This window comes from Haplochromis burtoni, unplaced genomic scaffold (genome assembly GCF_018398535.1).
Source record: "Haplochromis burtoni strain Fernald_Lab_line unplaced genomic scaffold, NCSU_Asbu1 Contig_169, whole genome shotgun sequence".
In the NCBI taxonomy this organism is placed as follows: domain Eukaryota; kingdom Metazoa; phylum Chordata; class Actinopteri; order Cichliformes; family Cichlidae; genus Haplochromis; species Haplochromis burtoni.
In genome coordinates, this window is record NW_024582530.1 from 509,671 (window position 1) to 527,524 (window position 17,854).

General features: G+C 46.1%; 1 protein-coding gene across 9 annotated transcripts in view; it reads left to right on the forward strand.

The window, feature by feature from the left end:
- LOC102303669 (A-kinase anchor protein 13) overlaps positions 1-17,854 on the forward strand; it is a 57,870-nt gene that overhangs the window by 15,101 nt on the left and 24,915 nt on the right. For 6 of the 9 annotated variants that reach the window (XM_042225357.1, XM_014337190.2, XM_042225360.1 and 3 more), the window contains 8 exons: positions 413-554; positions 1,101-1,198; positions 2,652-2,829; positions 5,012-5,204; positions 6,994-7,213; positions 8,273-8,807; positions 9,664-12,387; positions 13,606-13,655. In XM_042225357.1, the coding sequence (XP_042081291.1) occupies positions 413-554; positions 1,101-1,198; positions 2,652-2,829; positions 5,012-5,204; positions 6,994-7,213; positions 8,273-8,807; positions 9,664-12,387; positions 13,606-13,655 (4,140 nt within the window). The other 3 variants (XM_042225362.1, XM_042225363.1, XM_042225364.1) reach the window with 3 other exon arrangements.

Here is a 17,854-nt window from a genome sequence, read left to right on the forward strand (position 1 = left end):
TATCTGTTGTTTTTATAAGGCATCATAATGAGCTGTAAAGGAGCTAGAATGTCTTATTAAACTTGCCTGGTGTGGCAAATGCACTTTAAACACCAGCTAGCCAGCTGATTAGCAAATATGCTAACACACTTCACTACCAAACAGTCAGCAGATGGCACAGACCCAGATCTGTCACATGCCATCATTTCTGTTTCGAGTGAGGTTCCTTTTGTGAAGCACAGGGGCCATACCATTTGAAAACATCATCTAGCTTCAGCCATACAGGCGTTTTCCAAACTTATAGGTCTGTTTTTCCATCTATCATCTGTGATAGAGTAGCTGATGTGAGGTAGTGTTTGCTGACTCTCAGCAATCTGTGAGCATTGCTGCAGTCAATCGCCGATGCCATGTTTGTGACACTGTTTTCTGTCAGGGAGACTGTGTGCTGACAGTGCAGCTTGATGAGGACGAAGAGAAGGAAGCAGACTTTTACCTGATTTTCTCTGGGTCTACACAAAGGCACGTGAGCAGTACACTGCGAGTGAGTCATGTCACACTGCAGGCCATGTGTCCAGGTATAACACACACACATGTACACATGCATGCACATGCACACACTCACACTCGCGCGGCTGGTTGAGTGGATTTTTGAAATACCAGAACAGAGAGTGCAGAAGTTTTGCAGGTGGATGAAAGTATGTGTGTTCACATGAGTGGAGCTGCTACAGAGCCCTCCTGCTTTCACCGTCCACTGAAGCAGTCCTGTGTTGGTTCCACTAATCCAGACTTGAGCTCCGTTAGGTTGGGATCTGGAGCCTGGGACCATCTGTACAGACTCACAGTGCAGACTCCTGTACTGAGTTCTTCATACTTCATGCTTTAGTGAATTTGTTTACTCTTTAATTGTCTTATGGATGAACTGAGGTAGATAACTTGTTGGTGAGTGAGTGATAATTTTGATGGTTTTGTTGATGTGCTGCTGACAACTCCACCCATAGATCACACATTAGCACACATCACGTATCAGGTTCTCTGCATGTAGATCACCTGCCAGAAACTGACTGTGTGTGTGTGTGTGTGTGTGTGTGTGTGTGTGTGTGTGTGTGTGTGTGTGTGTGTAGGCCATAATGTGTGTGAACAGGTCTTGGTGACACTGTGTTTGGCTCGCCCTGATGGATCAGTGGACACACACTCGCAGCAGACCTTCTCCTTTATACAGGTAACAGCATTAAAGAGCTCCTTTGGTTCAGCCCTGTCATGATGTCATGTGTCTGGTGGGATGGATGGAAATGATGTGAGACTATTGCAGCAACTGATCACTTCCAATATGAGCACAAGAGTGTTAAAGTTTGGATTGTACGTGCCTGACAACAGAGAGCGGCAGACGTCTTCATATGTTGAAGAAAGCAGTCAGCACTGTGAGGCAGCAGGCCTGTTTACAATCCTGACGTACACATGAGCCAGTTTTATTTCTAATATGATTATTACTTATTAATGACTGCCACCCACAACTACAAGTATACCTGACTGAAACCTCCATCAAGGGACATTATTAACAACTCAGTTCTCAGACTGTGTGCACTGAGACTGAGACAGATCAGAGTTTGCATCCATCCAGAAAGTACTTTAGCCATAATATAGATATATTACAAAATATATATTAGCAGTAATATAGATATATAGATATATTACAGAAATGGGTCTGTTATAGGTATGAGGGTACAAAATATGGGTCTATTATGGGTATGTTACAATGTACACGGTATGAAGGTATGTTATGAATATGCTATAACTATAAGTATGTACAGGCTGTAGTGGGTGTACAAGCTTTGTACAGGCTATGAACAGGATATAAATATGAAAACTATACAGAAATATGAACTATGCAAGTTATAAACAGTTGTAAACAGTTGTAGAATTATAATTATCGTATTGTACAGAATGTACAGAGGCTATATAAAGTGCAAGTGGTTGTGAGTGGTGGTTCAGTCCATGTTATTATTGTGTGTATGAGGGTACAGTTGTTTGTTTGTTTTTGTCCATTGTGTGTGCGTAGGTGGTTGTGGGTGTGTGTTCAGTCCATGAGTTTAATGTGGGTCAGATGTCAGGAGGCTATGCTAGTAAACCTGTACCCTATTGGCTGGTGTAAAAACAAACATACTTTGTTTCTCAAGCAAGATAAAACCTAGTACAAATTCAGTTTCAGGGATCTTATGGTTAAGGATTTCTTAAAATATATATATTATAAAATAATATAGGTACCACAGTTTGAGAGCATAGGGCACCTTTGTGACATGTGTGTGATGAGTGTGTGCTGCAGGTCATGTTTGCAGTTTCCACAATGGAGGGTGATGTTTTTTTGTTCATCCTGTTTAAGAATGATGATTAGGCAGCAGAAAGCTGTGTGACACACATCCCTGTGAGGAAACAGGCAGATGTGAGCAGATGTACTTGAGTTGACAGTTGACAGGTTTGACAAAGAGCCTGTAGGAGTGTATCTGAATGATGACTGCAGTGTGTGGTGTGCAGCACACAGAAGCATTCCTATTGAACCGGGAGCAGGTGAGTGAGAAGAGACAGAGGGGTCCTGAAGCTGCTGGTATTTAGAAGGAAACTCAGAAATTGAGAGTTTTGAAGAAGTGCTCAGCAGTGTGCCTCTGTTTGTGTGGTAGAGTCCAGAGGAAGCTGAGAGCCTGGCCCTGAAGCATGTCAGCCAGTCTCACCGCAGGACTGCACCACAAGCACCCTGCAGCACACACACAGATGTGCAGAAGGGAACGGTCACAGTGACGGACACGACCAGACCCGACACACGGATGGATGTCGCTTCATTTTGGAGCAGCTGCCCTGGTGAGTGAGCATGATTTCTGTGCAAACTACTGCAGTGAGAGTCAGCCTCACCTGGAAGAGGTTGAGAACAGACAGGTACAGGCTGCCCCTGCAGGGTCAGTCTTCTTCCAGTTCTCAGACGGTGACGGATTTTTCCAGCTCAGATGGCATTTGCATATTGTGTAATTTTAAAGGTTTGCTATTTAATTTTTTTGTATTCACCAAGGTGCCGAGCCAGAACCCACAACACAGCGTCCCGGCTTCAGAATGTTTAGCAGAATATTATGAAGGTTTATCTGGTTCCACCTGCAGACATGCACTACACACGTTTGATTAGCAGCCACGGCGGTCTGAGGAAGCTGAACCTTGTGATCCTCATACATCCTTTAGCACAGGGGTTTTATCTCAGTATGCACCAACATAGCACTTAACCAAAGAAGACCAGGTGTCCCACCCACAAGCTACTTCCTCTCCATGGGGAGCGCATGTGCTTCCAGATTATAAGGGGTATGTAATCCCTGCAGCATAATCTTTGTCTGCCTGTCCTCTCCTCCCAGCTGGACAGAATGTCTCCCTGTGGTGGTGTGCAGGTGCCATTGTGGTTGGTGGCTCACACCCAGTGCTGTGCAACTTCACAGAAGTCCTGTGGCTGTAATCTGCACCCACAGCTCATTGGTAACCTATGAAGAAGATATGGACGTAGAGTAGCCGCAGTCATGGGTTTGTGAAGTTAGCTTTTTAAAAACTTGAGCTGGTATCATCTTAATTTTGTGGCCAGAAGTCTCCATACTGCGATAAGAGGATGGAGATTTTAATGAGCTGCATTCATGGGCTGTATGAATGCATCACAGATAACTGCTAACATCCACCAAAACTGAAGCACAGCCTTTTCATATGGTCTGTTAGCACAATTAACTGCACTTGAAACTATATTATTTAATAGATAATTACATTAAAATAATCCAAATACCAGCAGCACACACACTGTCCAGAGGGACTCAGGGACTGCAGTGAAGGCCTAGTTGGAGGCCACTTGGATAATAAAGCTAAACGTTTAGACGTGTTTCTATAAAAGGTCACCAGAGCAGGCTGAGGAGAATGCAAACAGAGGTTTGAGTCGTGTTCAGTCAGTCTGCGTGTCACTCTGCCAGAAGGAAAAGTCTCTGTTTATAACAGTAAACACAAGCAGAGCTAGCAGGTTTTTCTGTCTTACAGCACCAGCAGTGGTCCTCAAACGTCACACACAGCTCACTAAGGACTCTTCAGAATCACCCAACTCACTTCATGACAGTCGTGCAGCGCGTGCACAATGAATTCCACCTGCGTGCTCCAAGCTTGTTACACATGATGAATGTGCGTGAATTATCTTGGATGCGTTAATCAGGTTTTCCTACCGAAATACTTCAACTTTGCCATTAACAGTGAGATTTCTCTAACGTCAGATGGTTCGTTGGATGATTTTGTAGCTTTAATAATGAAAGTTTGAATGAATGGAGACAAAAGCACCGTTGTTCTCCTTGTTTACACTGAACGTCACTGTTGAGCGGAGCGCCGTGTCCTGCTGCGTGACTTCCAGTCAGCACCAAATTGCTGTTATAATCTTCACTACGGTCTAAGTCAGCATTGGTTTAGTGTTTGTACTTTTCTGCCCACTGAAGCTTTAAACATTTCATGAAGCCTTTTAGGTCCACTAAATATGAGGCAAGTCTGTTTCTGCTGCTGTTTGGCAGCCCCCCTGATGCTCTAAGCACTGCTACATGACCCACATACATTTCCTTTTAACTATTTCTGCTTGTTGTTTTCAGACATTTCATCACACACACGTCTCTTAAAGATACAGAGTTAGTGGTAAATGGGCCGGCTCTTATATGGTGCATTTCTATCAGAGCACTCAAAGCGTTTTATACAAAATGCCTCATTCACCCAAGCACGTGTTTCTATATGAGTGCTTTCTAACATTCACAGATGTTCATGGAACAACTTTAGGTTGTTAGTATGTTGCCCAACTTTGACACGCAGGCTGATATTTGGGATGCAGATTGGAGCAGCCAGGAATCAAACCACCAACCTTCCAATTAGCAGATGACGTGCTCTAACTTCTGAGCTACAGCCACCCTTACTCTATTCTTCTCTGTCCACCAGGAGCTGTTCTGTTTTCAGTTGAATCCAACCGTCACATTTTCTCTCGTTTCTTCTTCTCCAGCTGTGTGTGAGCACCAGCAGCCCTCCAGCCTGCTGCAGCTCGCAGCCAGTCATGGTCTGAAGACGGCACCAACATTCCTCCTGCAGCAGCCCGCAGGGAAGGAGGCATTGCGAAGGACGAACACTCAGGGTTCAGCTCCAGCATGTCTTGCAAAGAGCAGAGGGAAGCAGCCACTTCTGGAGCTCTTCACACAGTGAGTACTGCTCATTAACGGGTACTAACTGAGGTTAAAGCTCCGAGTTCATCAAGAAGCTTGGGAACTGAAACACAATGACAACATTCTGCACTCTTCTGTACACACTCCGGCACACAACAGGGCTCCAGTTGGCTGCCCCTCCCTGAGGGGTTCTTCCTGTTAAAAGTGAGTTTTTCCTTCCCACTGCTGCCGAATGCTTGCTCAAATGGGGTTTCTCTGTGGGTCTTTACAATACAGAGCGTGTTGAGGTAACTGCTGCTGTGAATAAAACTGAATAGAAATAGAACTGTCTTCAGTAAATCTGGTTTGCATTCAGTGCCAGAGAAATATGGAGATTATTCTTATTTTTATTAGTATTTTTAAAGGCATGAAAACTTTGGTGGCCACCATTGGGAGCTGGAAGGCACCAGGACAGTGTGTGTTTTGTCCTGTGTTGTGATCGGTCAGTGTGTTCATCACTGCTGCCCTCAGTCTTCAGTGTGGCCACTAATCCTATTGTCCTGTTGAGCTCCACTAACAAGCTCCTAATATATTTAAAAGGGATCCAGTGAATATGTGCAGCACCACAGATGCTAGCTAGAGATGATGTTAGTGTTTTTAGCTCATGCTTTGGATGAAGTGTTGGGTCCCTTTTCAAAGCCTCAGCAGCTTTACTGAATGGGTGGTGCAAAGACTGTAGCAGCTGAGGACACAGTTGGGTGCTGTGTGTTTGCTGCTGTGTGCCCAGGCCTCTCACAGCTCTGTCACCGATGAGGACGAGACGGTGCAGCTGGATGTCTGCAGGTGAACTGAAGCGTTGCATTAAATGACTGTTCGGAGGAAACAAACCCCACCTAAAACTGTGCCGTTGCCCCACCTTACTGTTTTTCATTTTCGAAACATCTGTTTTCCAGGCCACAGTTACCACAGTGTATGCACGAGTGCCATTGTGGCTGTGAGGCAGTAAGCCGTGGTGACAATGATGTGTTCATAGCTGTGTTCAAACACACAGAGTACCCAGAACTTTTATCCCCAGCACATTCATCAGAGAGCAGGGCGTCATTTTTGCACAGAACAGCAGAACTAAATACACATATACTAGCCCAGTAGGTGGCAGTATTGCAGATGACTGTACAACAACAATAGCAGCATATAAAACAGACAGACACCTGCAGCAGGCATCAGAGAGCAGGTGATTGTGATTTCCTGTTGATGGGGTCAGAAAGTCAGTGCTAGGAAAGAGACGAGCAGTAGATGCAAGACCCCGCTCTCCCAAACACAAAACATACATACACACATACATGACATCAACATGTTTGGGCCCCTGTTAGAGATCAGATCCTGTCCCAGCAGCAACGTTCCAAGTTCCTGGAAAATGTTTGTGTGTTTGAATCAGAGGGAGGGAGCTGGCAGAGTTCACAGAAACATGAGGCATTCATTTTGTCCCTGAGAAGAGCACAACACATCGAAGTGTGTGTGTCTGTGTGTGTGTGTGTATCAGTAGCTTTGAGCTCTGTGATGTGATCTGGCTGCATGGTTAGGGCTCCTCCTCTTTAGGGAGGGCATGGATGAGTTGTGTGTCTCAGAGACAGGAGGTGAAGTGTGTCTTTATTTGAGCTCTTGCACAGTTTCCTGATTCAGCTCCTCCCTCGTTGTGACTTTACTTTCTGTTCTAATCATTCCTGTGAACAGGTAGGAGCCCTGGGGTTGTATTTCTCTGTGTTTCCTGTTATCCTGGTATCTGGATCTGTGCACGTGCGCTACAGAAGAAACCAAGAAAACTCATTTTTTGTTGTTGTCATTGCAGCTATGCAACGCTCCCAGATGTTCAAGCGGAAGCTGAGGAGACACTGCAGGTTTACCCCAAAGGTCAAGTGTTTCAGTACCATGCCAGTGTAGGTACCTACACCCTAACCTTCCTCCTCCAGAGGGAGGGGGACACAGGGACAGACAGCAGGGGGCGCTGCTGTTTACCGGAGGAAGTGATGGAGCTGAGGAGGCTGATGGAGGGTCACAAATCCACCGTGGTGAGTAGATAACATCAACAGTCACAGTGTGCAGAAAGACTTTTGCAGCTCTTTCCTGTTCCTGGCTGCTGATGGAATTTGGCTTGTTTCTTTGCTACTTTGTAGCTGCATGAGGCTTTCATTCATTATTATATTTAGATTCTAATTGTCATAGGTGTGTGTGTGTGTGTGTGTGTGTGTGTGTGTGTGTGTGTGAACTTTTTATAGGGTAACTTGGTGAGTAGCGATGCTATTAAGCAGTGTCTGTAATATGACAATGGGATAATGAGGTCAAAGGGAAACTCCCAGGGCTCAACGTGCTCACACATGCATCATTTCCAGGATACAAAGTGAGCTTGCATAAATATGGGCTTTGCTGCTAATACAGAGCCAGCTGTCCTAGACAGGTGACCAGCAGAGGAGCATTAAACTGTTTATACTGCACAGGTGTGGCATATGTGGCATGCGTCATGATTTCCATGAAGTGATAACATCCACCCAGTGGAAAACCTTACAGGAAAGCTTGAAGTAACAGAGTACTTTGTCCCAGCCAGCAGGTGTCACAGTCAGACCAGAAGAGTGAGACGCTGGACTGTGACCTGCTGTTTCCTGCAGGTCTGTGAGCCAGAGGAGTGAAGGCCAAATGAAATTAAAATTCCCATAAGTGTCTCCTTTCTTCTTCAGGTTTTAAACCTACTTTATGCAGCTCACCTGACAGTTCATGGCTGGCCTGAACATGTGAGTGGATAGCCAAGATAGCTTGTTTGCAGTGTAGGGATCAGTTCCACATACAGTGGGTTGCTGTGGTAGGCATGCGAAGCCTTCGTTTCCTTAATGAGTGAGTGAGCTGTATGACTATCAGCAGTTGTAGGCACTGATGGCTGTGACAGATCATCTCTTTTGGACGTCACTCTTTTGTTAGTTTTGAGATTAGCTTCGATCACCCGTTCGGGTAACAGCCATCCATCTGCTAATGTTGTCTTTCACGCATACTGAGCAAACGATGTGCTAAACTGCTTCGTGGGTCATTTCTGCATGTTTCCATATACGATTCATTTGTATTTCTTTTCCTTTTTTCAGAGTTCAGGCTTCCACTCGCTGGAGGAGAGAACACAAGGGGACGACTCGGCTGCTGTCAGTCAAACATCCTGTACCAGTGGAGGTCTTTGTCAAAGAGAGGAAAAAGGGTGGGAACACCAGGGCACAGCAGCTGCCCGCACTGGGAGGAACAAGAAAAACAAAAAGAGAACTGCCAAAGTCACAAGACCTGCAGCAGAGTCTTCAGGAAACCAGAGCCGAGAAAGTGCACGGAGGCCTCGCACAGCAACAGGAAGTGGAACTCTCTCACCAAGACAACGAGCAGTGGCGACCGTGACTAATGTCGGAGGAACACAAGAAACTCCATCACCCATAAGGCCAGTATTGGGACCAGGTGTTGAAAGGAAGTGTGCTGGCAGGAAGGTGGTTGCCTTGCCTACGGCCAGTGTCGTAGATAAACAGGAAGACCAGAAACAGGAAGTGGAGCTGCCGATGCGTAAGCTGGTGTCAAAGACAGGAAGAGACACACAAAGTGTCAGCGCAGAAATCACAGTGGAATCAGCTGCAGATGGGACAGGTACGTCCTGTAACTGAATACACAACTTTATTGTGCTGTGCGTCGTCTGAGGTGTGGGCAAAAACGAAACGCTCTTTAACAACAAGTGCAGGCTGTGCAGAGAGAAGAAGAAAAGGAATGATGAGCTTGTGAGTTTCTGGCTGTTCAGTTACTTAAAGACTCAAAGAGTAACAAACGAGACATCTGTGCATCTGTGCAAACTGCTGTTTGATGAAAACGTGCATACAAAGACAGTATCTGAGCTTTTTCATGTTTATGAGGTTTTTTCTGAGGTGTGTGTGTTTGGTCCTGTTTCCTCTGCAAACAGCTTGCTCAGATAGAGACACGATGAGCAGTAAGATCCAAACTCCACAGAGCTGAAGGAGCCCGGTGGTTGTTTGTTAGCTCACATTAAAGATGAGTTCTTTAAGGCGTTGTTGTTGTGTAGGGATTGTGTCATCATCACTAAAGACAAAACCTGCTGCAGTCTGAGATACATGAAGGAAGGAAAATGAGGTTCAGCAGGTCAGTCAGAAATCCATCCCAGCTCATCATCAGTCTGCTCGCCTCTGTCTGAAGTTGCGGTTTATCACAGCGTTGCAGGTAGTCTGTGTCAGGCCTGTTCTCACTGCTGTAGATGTAGTGTGTCTGTTTTAGGCGGGGTTCAACAAACTATTAACCGCTCCATCTGACATCACAGACCTGAGCTGGCAGGTCAGGGACTGTTTCATGTGTTCGGCATGCAGCTGTGGTGTGTAATGTCTGGGCTGGGTGTGTGATCCAGATCAGAGTAATCCATTTGATGAGTAAGAGTTAAGAGTTAAGCTGTGATAGACCTGTTTGTTCTGCAGTCCCTAATCTGCTCGTCTCCTTTCAGTGGCCATGGGTCAGGAGCAGTCCCAGGACAGTCAGACAGAGCAAGAGGAGCCAAGCCCAGTCGGCACTATGGAGAAAAGTCCTTCATCTGACCCGGGAGCCAGCCCCGAGTCCACACATGCTGAAAGGAAAGGCAGGAGAGTGCTATGGCGGGATGGAGGCTGGACCGGAAGCATAATGGGACCAGAAGCAGCCGGAAAAACCATCTGGTATGAGGAAGAAAACTTCGGACAAGTTTCCAGTGAAGATTCCGGGAGAACAGAAGTGAACTCGCAGTCAGTCTGGTACGACAGTGGCACCACGGGTGAGAGAATCCCCGGACAACTGGAGCAAGGAGTGACACAGAAGAGAAACTGCGATGCGAGCTCACCTCAAGCTTTAGGTCTTAGTTCTCCACAGCTGTTAGAGCAGGCTCTGTCTGCAGCTCCTAGTCAGTCACATGCTGCTGGAAACCTGCCAGCGCTGTCACATGGGCCACACGCACAAAGACGGGAAGTGCAGCGAGAGGAGGAAGTTAGGTCAGACTGGGAGAAGGCAGGAGTAGAAGGAGACAGAGAAGAGGCCAGTAACAGAGAGACAAGTTTCAGCAGAAGGATTTGTGAAACAGCAGGCGCTGAAGAGGGAGGAGAAAAACTAGCAACGAGCAAAAAACGCAAGAGAAAGAAGAGGGGGAAGAGAGGAGGTGGAGAAGCCAAACTTAGCTCCTGCTCTAGTACAGAATCTCAGGGTCACACAGAGATTCAGTCAGAAAGCCAAGAAGCAACAGACCCCGGCATCCAGTCACAGACGCAGAGGACAGACGATTGCTGCCTCCCTGATTCTGAGCCGGCCCGGAAGCAGGAAGCCGATGATGATGCCATGCACCTACCCGGCCACACGGAGATCCAGGCCCGCAGCGCTCATGGAGCTGGCGGTGATGTTACAAGCTCAGACTCTGGTTTCATTGCTGAAGAGCTCAGTCACACTGAGCATCTGACAGCACACTCCACTCCAGTTACAGCTTCACACACAGAAAGAAGAAAGGACTCATTGGAGGATGAGACCGTGAGCTCAGAATTCGGTGAAGCAGACGTCAGTACGGTGGACATAAAGATAAATACAAGTGTGCAGCTGGAGGCAACACAAGGACGTGACCCTGGAGAGCTGGAATCACAGATGCCTGCCATTCCTGTCCAGCCAGCACCGGATAATGCTGATCTTGAGGCTCTGCCACCAAACGATGATCTGACCGTTACTTGTACAGCCACAGAGTCTGGGATCCAGATCGAGTTAGCGAACTCCAAGTATCCAAAGGAATTTGTTAAACAGTCGGAGGATACAGAGCTCAGGGAGGAAAAGCCAGGACACTGTGTGGATCCCACAGGAACACCAGCAGGACTTGTTGAATCTGTGCGTCCCACAGAAGCTGCTTTTGTACCAGCTGACGACAGAGCGGATGTTGCTCCCCTTCACATTCAGGAAGGAAGCACTGAGAGCACTTCAAGGGAATATTTAAAGCATTGTTTGGCCCCTGAGATGCTGAGAGGTCAGCAGCACACGGAGAAAATGAGACATGACATGTGGGTGGGCGTAGAGGGAGGAGTTGAGGAAAGAAGCCAGAGTGGTGACGAGGACAGTGCCACAGAGGCGTGCTCCATGGAGCGAGGGCGAGCGGTGAAGCAGAACTATGATGAAGATGTGGTTGCTGCTGCAGTAGCTGTTGTAGCAGTAGCAATAGCATCAGCAGTGGTTAGCATAGAAGTTAGCCAACATTTATTAGACAATATGTCAGAGAGTCAAGTGTGTGCTGGCAAAGAAGCAGGAACCAGTCCATCATTAGCTAAGGGGAGCGGTGCAGTCGGCCTCAGCACGACTCAGTGCTCACAGCTGGCACCACAGCTGATCGCCAGAGCTGACACAGAAAACCAGCCTGCAGCACACTCTCACTCTCACCTCACTAACCACATCACATCTATAAGACAAGTGTCTGCTCACACAGCAGAGGAAGCACCTTCTGCAGAGATATCTTGTATAACTAACAGAGACGATCAGGCTAACAGTGACCTACCTTCATGTGCTGAAGCTCTTCAGTTACCAAAACAGCCCAAAGAGGAAATTCAAAAAGAAAGTCTGCACAGCAAAGTCTTTACATGCTCACCACCTAAAGAAGAAGATAACAAACCTTTGCCAGAGGTGATGACAGCTAAGGCAGACGGAGAGAGCCAGTCCCACTGTCAGAATCCACTGCTCACAGATCAGGCTGCCTGTCCTGAAGAGGGAGATGGACAGCAGCACTTTCAAACAAGAGAGATCCCCGATCAAGACGGCGGTCACTCTGTGGAGTGCAGAGATGCTGAGTGGCAGGATAGATCAGAAGATAGTGAGTGCTGTGCAGACCTGTCAGCCTCACACTCTCACACTCCAGGAAAGGAGAGCCAGCCACAGCTGGTTATAATGCCACATCAGAGTGGTTCAGCACTTCCTGTTACCCCCAGTAACCCAGCTTCCCTAACTAGTCCCACTCCACAGGAAACTACTGCTCCTGTGGAATCAGCTGAACTTCTGTCATCAGCAAATGGCAATAGTCTTACTGCAAGCCATCCTGAAGCTGACGGTGGCACAAACCAAAGAGAAGCTCACGACTGTGTCTGTGTGAACCCTGAGGATGGTGTATTTAAAGGTCTGGATACGGTGGAGAAAGGAGGAGAAGTGGAGAAGCTCACAGTGGAGGATGCATCCCACACAGGTAACTCCATCTACACCCCCCCCCACACACACACACACACAAACACATCTTTGTTCATGTCTCTTATTGTCACTTTGATCTCTTTTATTTCCTGTCCTCGTCACCTTCCTGTCACCATCATTCATCCTCCTCTCCCCCACAAACCTCTTCCTTTCCTTCAACAGAATCATCATAGCAAAAATATCTCATTCCACATTCATTAGACTGACATAAATGTTCTTTAAAATTCTTTTTAACCTTTGAAGAGTGTGTCTATGGTCTAGTTACTCTTTGAAAAGATAAGTTAGTGTTGGAAAGAGCTGTCACATGAGCAGTCATAGTGTTGAATACTTGATTGAGACGGTGAAAGTCTTCCATAGTTCTCTCCTGGTCTAATGAAGGAGTGACTGGAACGCATCAGTTACAACATTCCTCCATTCTTAATGAGACTGAGTGGAAGCAGGCCAAAAAAGGTGTGTGTGTGTGTGTTGTGATGGTGGCGGTGTTGGTAAGCATTAGCTTTTCTTGGTTTCGGAGGCACTGTTTATATTTTGCATTGTATCCAGGAAACGTGATGATGTAATCAACATCATAACATCATAACAGTTAAATGTAAAACTAGAGGTAGGTGGAAATATGGTTGTGGTATGAGTTCTGTTCCCGTGTGTGTGTGTGTGTGTGTGTGTGTGTGTGTGTGTGTGTGTGTTTCTGTGTGTCCAATTCAGATTCTGATCCATTGAGCAAAGGCCTCGAAGGACAGCGGGACATTAAACGAGTATTATACTATTCGACGCTAGGTTAATACAAGCACTCACACTTTAAAAACATACCCGTGCTGAGGCCCAGCTAGCATTAGCACCAGAGCTAGCTGAAAGAGGCCCAGGCTCATAATTCTGCCCTGCTAAGACAGAGAAAACCTAGCCTTTACGTGTGCCTACCACTGCAGTTTTGTTCCTTACATACAAAACACACACCTTGATCACTTTTCAGTGAAGTGTTTGCTCTTCCTGGAACAATGACATCACTTCCTTGTTTTCAGAGGCTTTGGAGTTAATGTGTGTGTGCAATGACTGGCCTGTTTGATCCGACCACCTCATGTTGTTGTTCTCATCACTGATTCACCACCCTCTAAATATAGCTGTGCTCTGTGTATTGTGGATGATATTGTAGCTGGCTGATGCGTTTTTCAAAGCCAGTGAGTGTCCACGCTAACCTGATGGTGTTTTCTGTCGTGTGCAGGAGCAGCAGAGCAGGAGCAGAGAGGCTGGGACAGCGCACACACTCTGCAGGTGAGCTTCTGTTCAGTGGAGTGACTGTTTCATAGTGTCACAGGCAAGTCTGTCCTATTGTCTCACCTGCATACACTGAACCTGTCAACGTTTTGCGAAGCAGCTGGCTAGATGTGATGTGATCATTGCAGGCTCTTGCAGGAGTGAAGTACTGAGACTTTCTGGAGAGTAAGCTAAGGCTCCACCCCCTTAAAACCCTGTTATTTGACAGAGCGGACAAGGGAGCACGGAGACCGAGCAGCTAAGACAAATACACCAGCTCAGTGCCACACTCAGGTCCCACAAGCCCACCTCCTCTCTCCTTCCTGCAGTGCATATGAACATTAGTTTTGCTCTCTGTGGTTTTGGGGTTAGATCAGAGCGGGCCAGGCCGCGGTCTCCTTTGACACCATATAAATCCTTCTCTAATGACTCCTGATGACGCACTGTTTGGTATCATAGAGCTGCAGGTTACAGTGGGAGGCATGGGAACCTTGAGACCTTGCCCTGGGGTGTAATGTCAGAGTCAGGGAGGGACGGAAGAGGGAGGTACAGTACACAGAGCGGTATAGGAGACCCTGCTTTATTCGCTTTCATGTAAAACTTTGCTACCTTGTTGAGAAGATGAGCAGGTCGAGTTTGGAGTCTTAGAGAAACTGCTGGATTTCCATGTGTTTGATTCAGATGTTTGGCACTTTTATTTATTTTCCATAAAAGTGATCATAGGACTTTGAAATCACTTGTTGAATCATGTTTGTGGAACTTTCTAAAGGATCCTGGGTTCCACTGTGTCCACATTTGAGTTAGTTTTTGTTTGGGATCAGGTAGCAGGTTTGCTAACCTCTGTTAACAGATCTGTTAATGCAGTTAGGCCAGAGCTGATACAGTCTCACATCTTACATGTACGGCTCGGTGACAAATTAAAGGAAAATCCTGACCCTCTCAACCCTGTAGTGAAGTGACCATCTTTATCACCTTTATTCCACGAGGAAGCTTTTCTGTGCTGATGGAAGTGCTCTCTGCATCCAGAGGACATGAACTTCATCACTGTCTCGGGTTGATCTTGAAGCAATTCCTGCAACAAGTCTTCCTGTCTTCCTCGTATCGTCTCCAGCTGTCGCAGCTTATGGCCGCCCCCTCCCTGAGTCTGGTTTTCCTGGAGGTTTCTTCTGATAAAAGGGAGTTTTTCCTTCCCACTATCACCAAAGCACTTGCTCATAGTGGGTTGTCTGATTGTTGGGGTTTCTCTGTATTATTGTAGGCTCTATACCTAACAGTATAAAGCACCTGGAGGTGGCTGCTGTTGTGATTTGGCGTTATATAAATAAAACTGAATTCAATTGAAAATTGAACCCTGTGTTCTCTTTGTGTGCTCTCTGATGCAGTCTGTAGGAACTCACTCATTTTCGGGTATTCTTTGTTGCCCCCGTGTGGTTTCAGTAGGTATAAAAAGTTCCAGATGTGACCGTCTCTCACTCTGTCAGAGCTGGGTGGTGTTCGGCTGTTACCGTGGTTACCGCTGTGTTTGTGTGCTGCTGATTGGTCACAGGTGGTGCTGATTTCTTGCACTTACTGACTATAAGTTAGCTCTGTGTTGTTGAGAGAGTTCTTTAATTTATTAAAAATGACTTTCATCATGTTATCAGCAACACATGCACACACACATGCATATGCACACACATGCATATGCACACACACGTGTTGTTTTTCAACCAACTTATTCATTATACTGCACATTTTTTTTCCCCAAGGTGTACCCAAATCATTGTGGGAGCTGTAGTGTGAAAAAGCAAATACTGAAAATATGAGGCATGCCAGAAATAAATTTGATTTCTTTATTTTTGTAACTTCAGCACGAGAACTGTGTGCTGGTGCAGTGTTGACCGAGCGCTCTGATGTCAAGCCTGTTTGTGTGCTCTGTGTGTACATATGTGGGTGTGTGTCACAGGTCTGCATGTGGGTTAACTGTGATTGAAAATGTCCAGTACGTGTGAACGGTTGTATGTCTCTTTGTGTTAGCCTTGCAACATATTGGCGGCCTGTCCCTGGTGTACTCCTCCTCTCATCCGTTTACAGTGGCATTGACTGCAGGTGTCTGTTTTCCATGTTTATGTCACCCTGATGTGGCAGTGATTGTGCATGTGGGTGCAGCAGCACATATGACATTATCACTCAGCACAGTCACTCAGCACAGGGCATAGTCACTATTTATCCACTTCTGCTGCTCTTATTTGGCTCCTTTGATGGAGGGAGTGGACAGAGAGAGAGGGAAGAAGGCAGTGAGGGAAAAAGGAAGCGGGTGGATAGGAGGGATGGAGAGGGGGCTGGTGTTATAAACAGATGTGTGCAGGAAGTCTCCTCGTCAGAGCTCGCAGGCTGTAGAGGATTACTCTGAGTAGGAGCACACTGATCTGCGTTAGCTGTTCTTTCACTGTTTGTTTAAGTGGATTTGGTTTGGATTCCCTCTTCTCATGTCGCTAATTGGATATACTACTAACTGTTTTCTTCTTTTGTGAAGTTTTCTCGTTTCACCTCAAGTAAATCAGCTGCCTGTAACTGCACAAAGTTCCAGTTGGACCTTTTTCCTTCGTACTCCTCCCTCGGCTGTTTCCATCATTGCTGCTGTGACAGATTTGCAGTCGGGACAGACAGTGGAGAGCGGGGCGATAGCTGAGCTTTTGCCTGCAGTATGTTTCGCTGTCAGCATGTGTGTGAGACCTGGATTGTTAGAAGCTGAGGGTGAAACTGGCAGCATGTATGAGAGGCACAGGCGAAGGTACAGCTTCTGTGCCAAAGGAGAGCCCACTGTGGATGTGCTGTTGATTAAGGTAGGGAAAAAAGCTGGTGATTTGATGGCTGAGAGTCCTGCAGTCACTCATGGCCTTCATATATGTACTTTAGATACAGTGCTGTGCAGAAGTCTTGAGCCACGCCTCATTTCTTTATATTTTGTTAGGAAATCTGTGCGGTGATTTATAAACATGAACGAACGTCCATGTAAATATATGCATGTTCCGGGGTCCGGGGGAGGCCAGTCCATAACTGATGGTGTTCCACTTTGTGTTTTTCTTTCCAGGAATGCTTTTACTATATTTGCAGTGTGTTTGGGTTCATTGTTGTATTTACATAAAATGAAGCTGCTGCCAGTCAGATTCTTTACAAGTGTTTTTACACGGTGGATCAAAATCTGTTGGTACTTTTCTGCATTCATAATTCCATCGATTTTGACAAGATGTCGAACACCACTGGCTGAAAAGCAGCCCAAACCATGACAGAGCCTCCACCATGTTTTACTGCAGACACTCAGTGTTGGACCCTCTGTCCTGCCCTCCTCTGTAGATACACTCAGGGAAATAATTCTGTAATCTCCTGCTGAATTTGTAAGTTTGCTCACTCCCTTTTTTTTTTACTTCCCTTTTATGGCAGATTCATTTTAATGGAGAGAACAGAATATGAACAAACAATCCAGAAAAAACATTACATAAAAGTTATAATCTGATTTGCATGTCACTGAATGAAATATTGAAGTATTTGATCCCCTACAGCAAGTAAGAATTGTGGCTCCCACAGATGTGGCACACACATGACAATCAGTGAGTTGCAGATACTCCTGATCTAAACTCTCAGTGTGTATGAAGGACACCTGTCCACAGAATCACTTTCTCTCATCCTAACTCACACTAAAAACAATCTAATTTGGGTTGATCAGACCTCTTGCCACAGATTTTCAGTTCAGTTCTTGTGTCATGTAGGGTACCTCAGCCTTTTCCTCCTGTTTCCCTTCATTAAAAATGGCTTCTTGATAGCCGCCCCAAGGGCTGGGGCATATCATACCGTTCACGGTAATACCGGTATAATATCGGGCAACGATAAGAAAATGAAATATCGCGATAGAATATGGGTAAAACCCGCATGCCTTTGTTTTTTATACGCACATGCTGGAAAAAGCACGGCGGCGACGGAGAATGAGAAGGGCGAAAGGGGATTGTTGAACTGGTTTGTAAAAATGCTGCAACTTCAGTGTTGTGGAACTGGTTTAGCTTTCGTCCGTCAGATACACAACAAAGCACTATTTTTGGTAGAGCATGCTTGCGGGCCGTCGTTATTACCGTGTTTTTTGGAAAATACGGCACACTTAAAATCAATCCTTTGATTTTTCTGAAAATCGACAGTGCCCCTTATAATCCTGTGTGCCTTATGTTTGAATTCTGGTTGTGTTT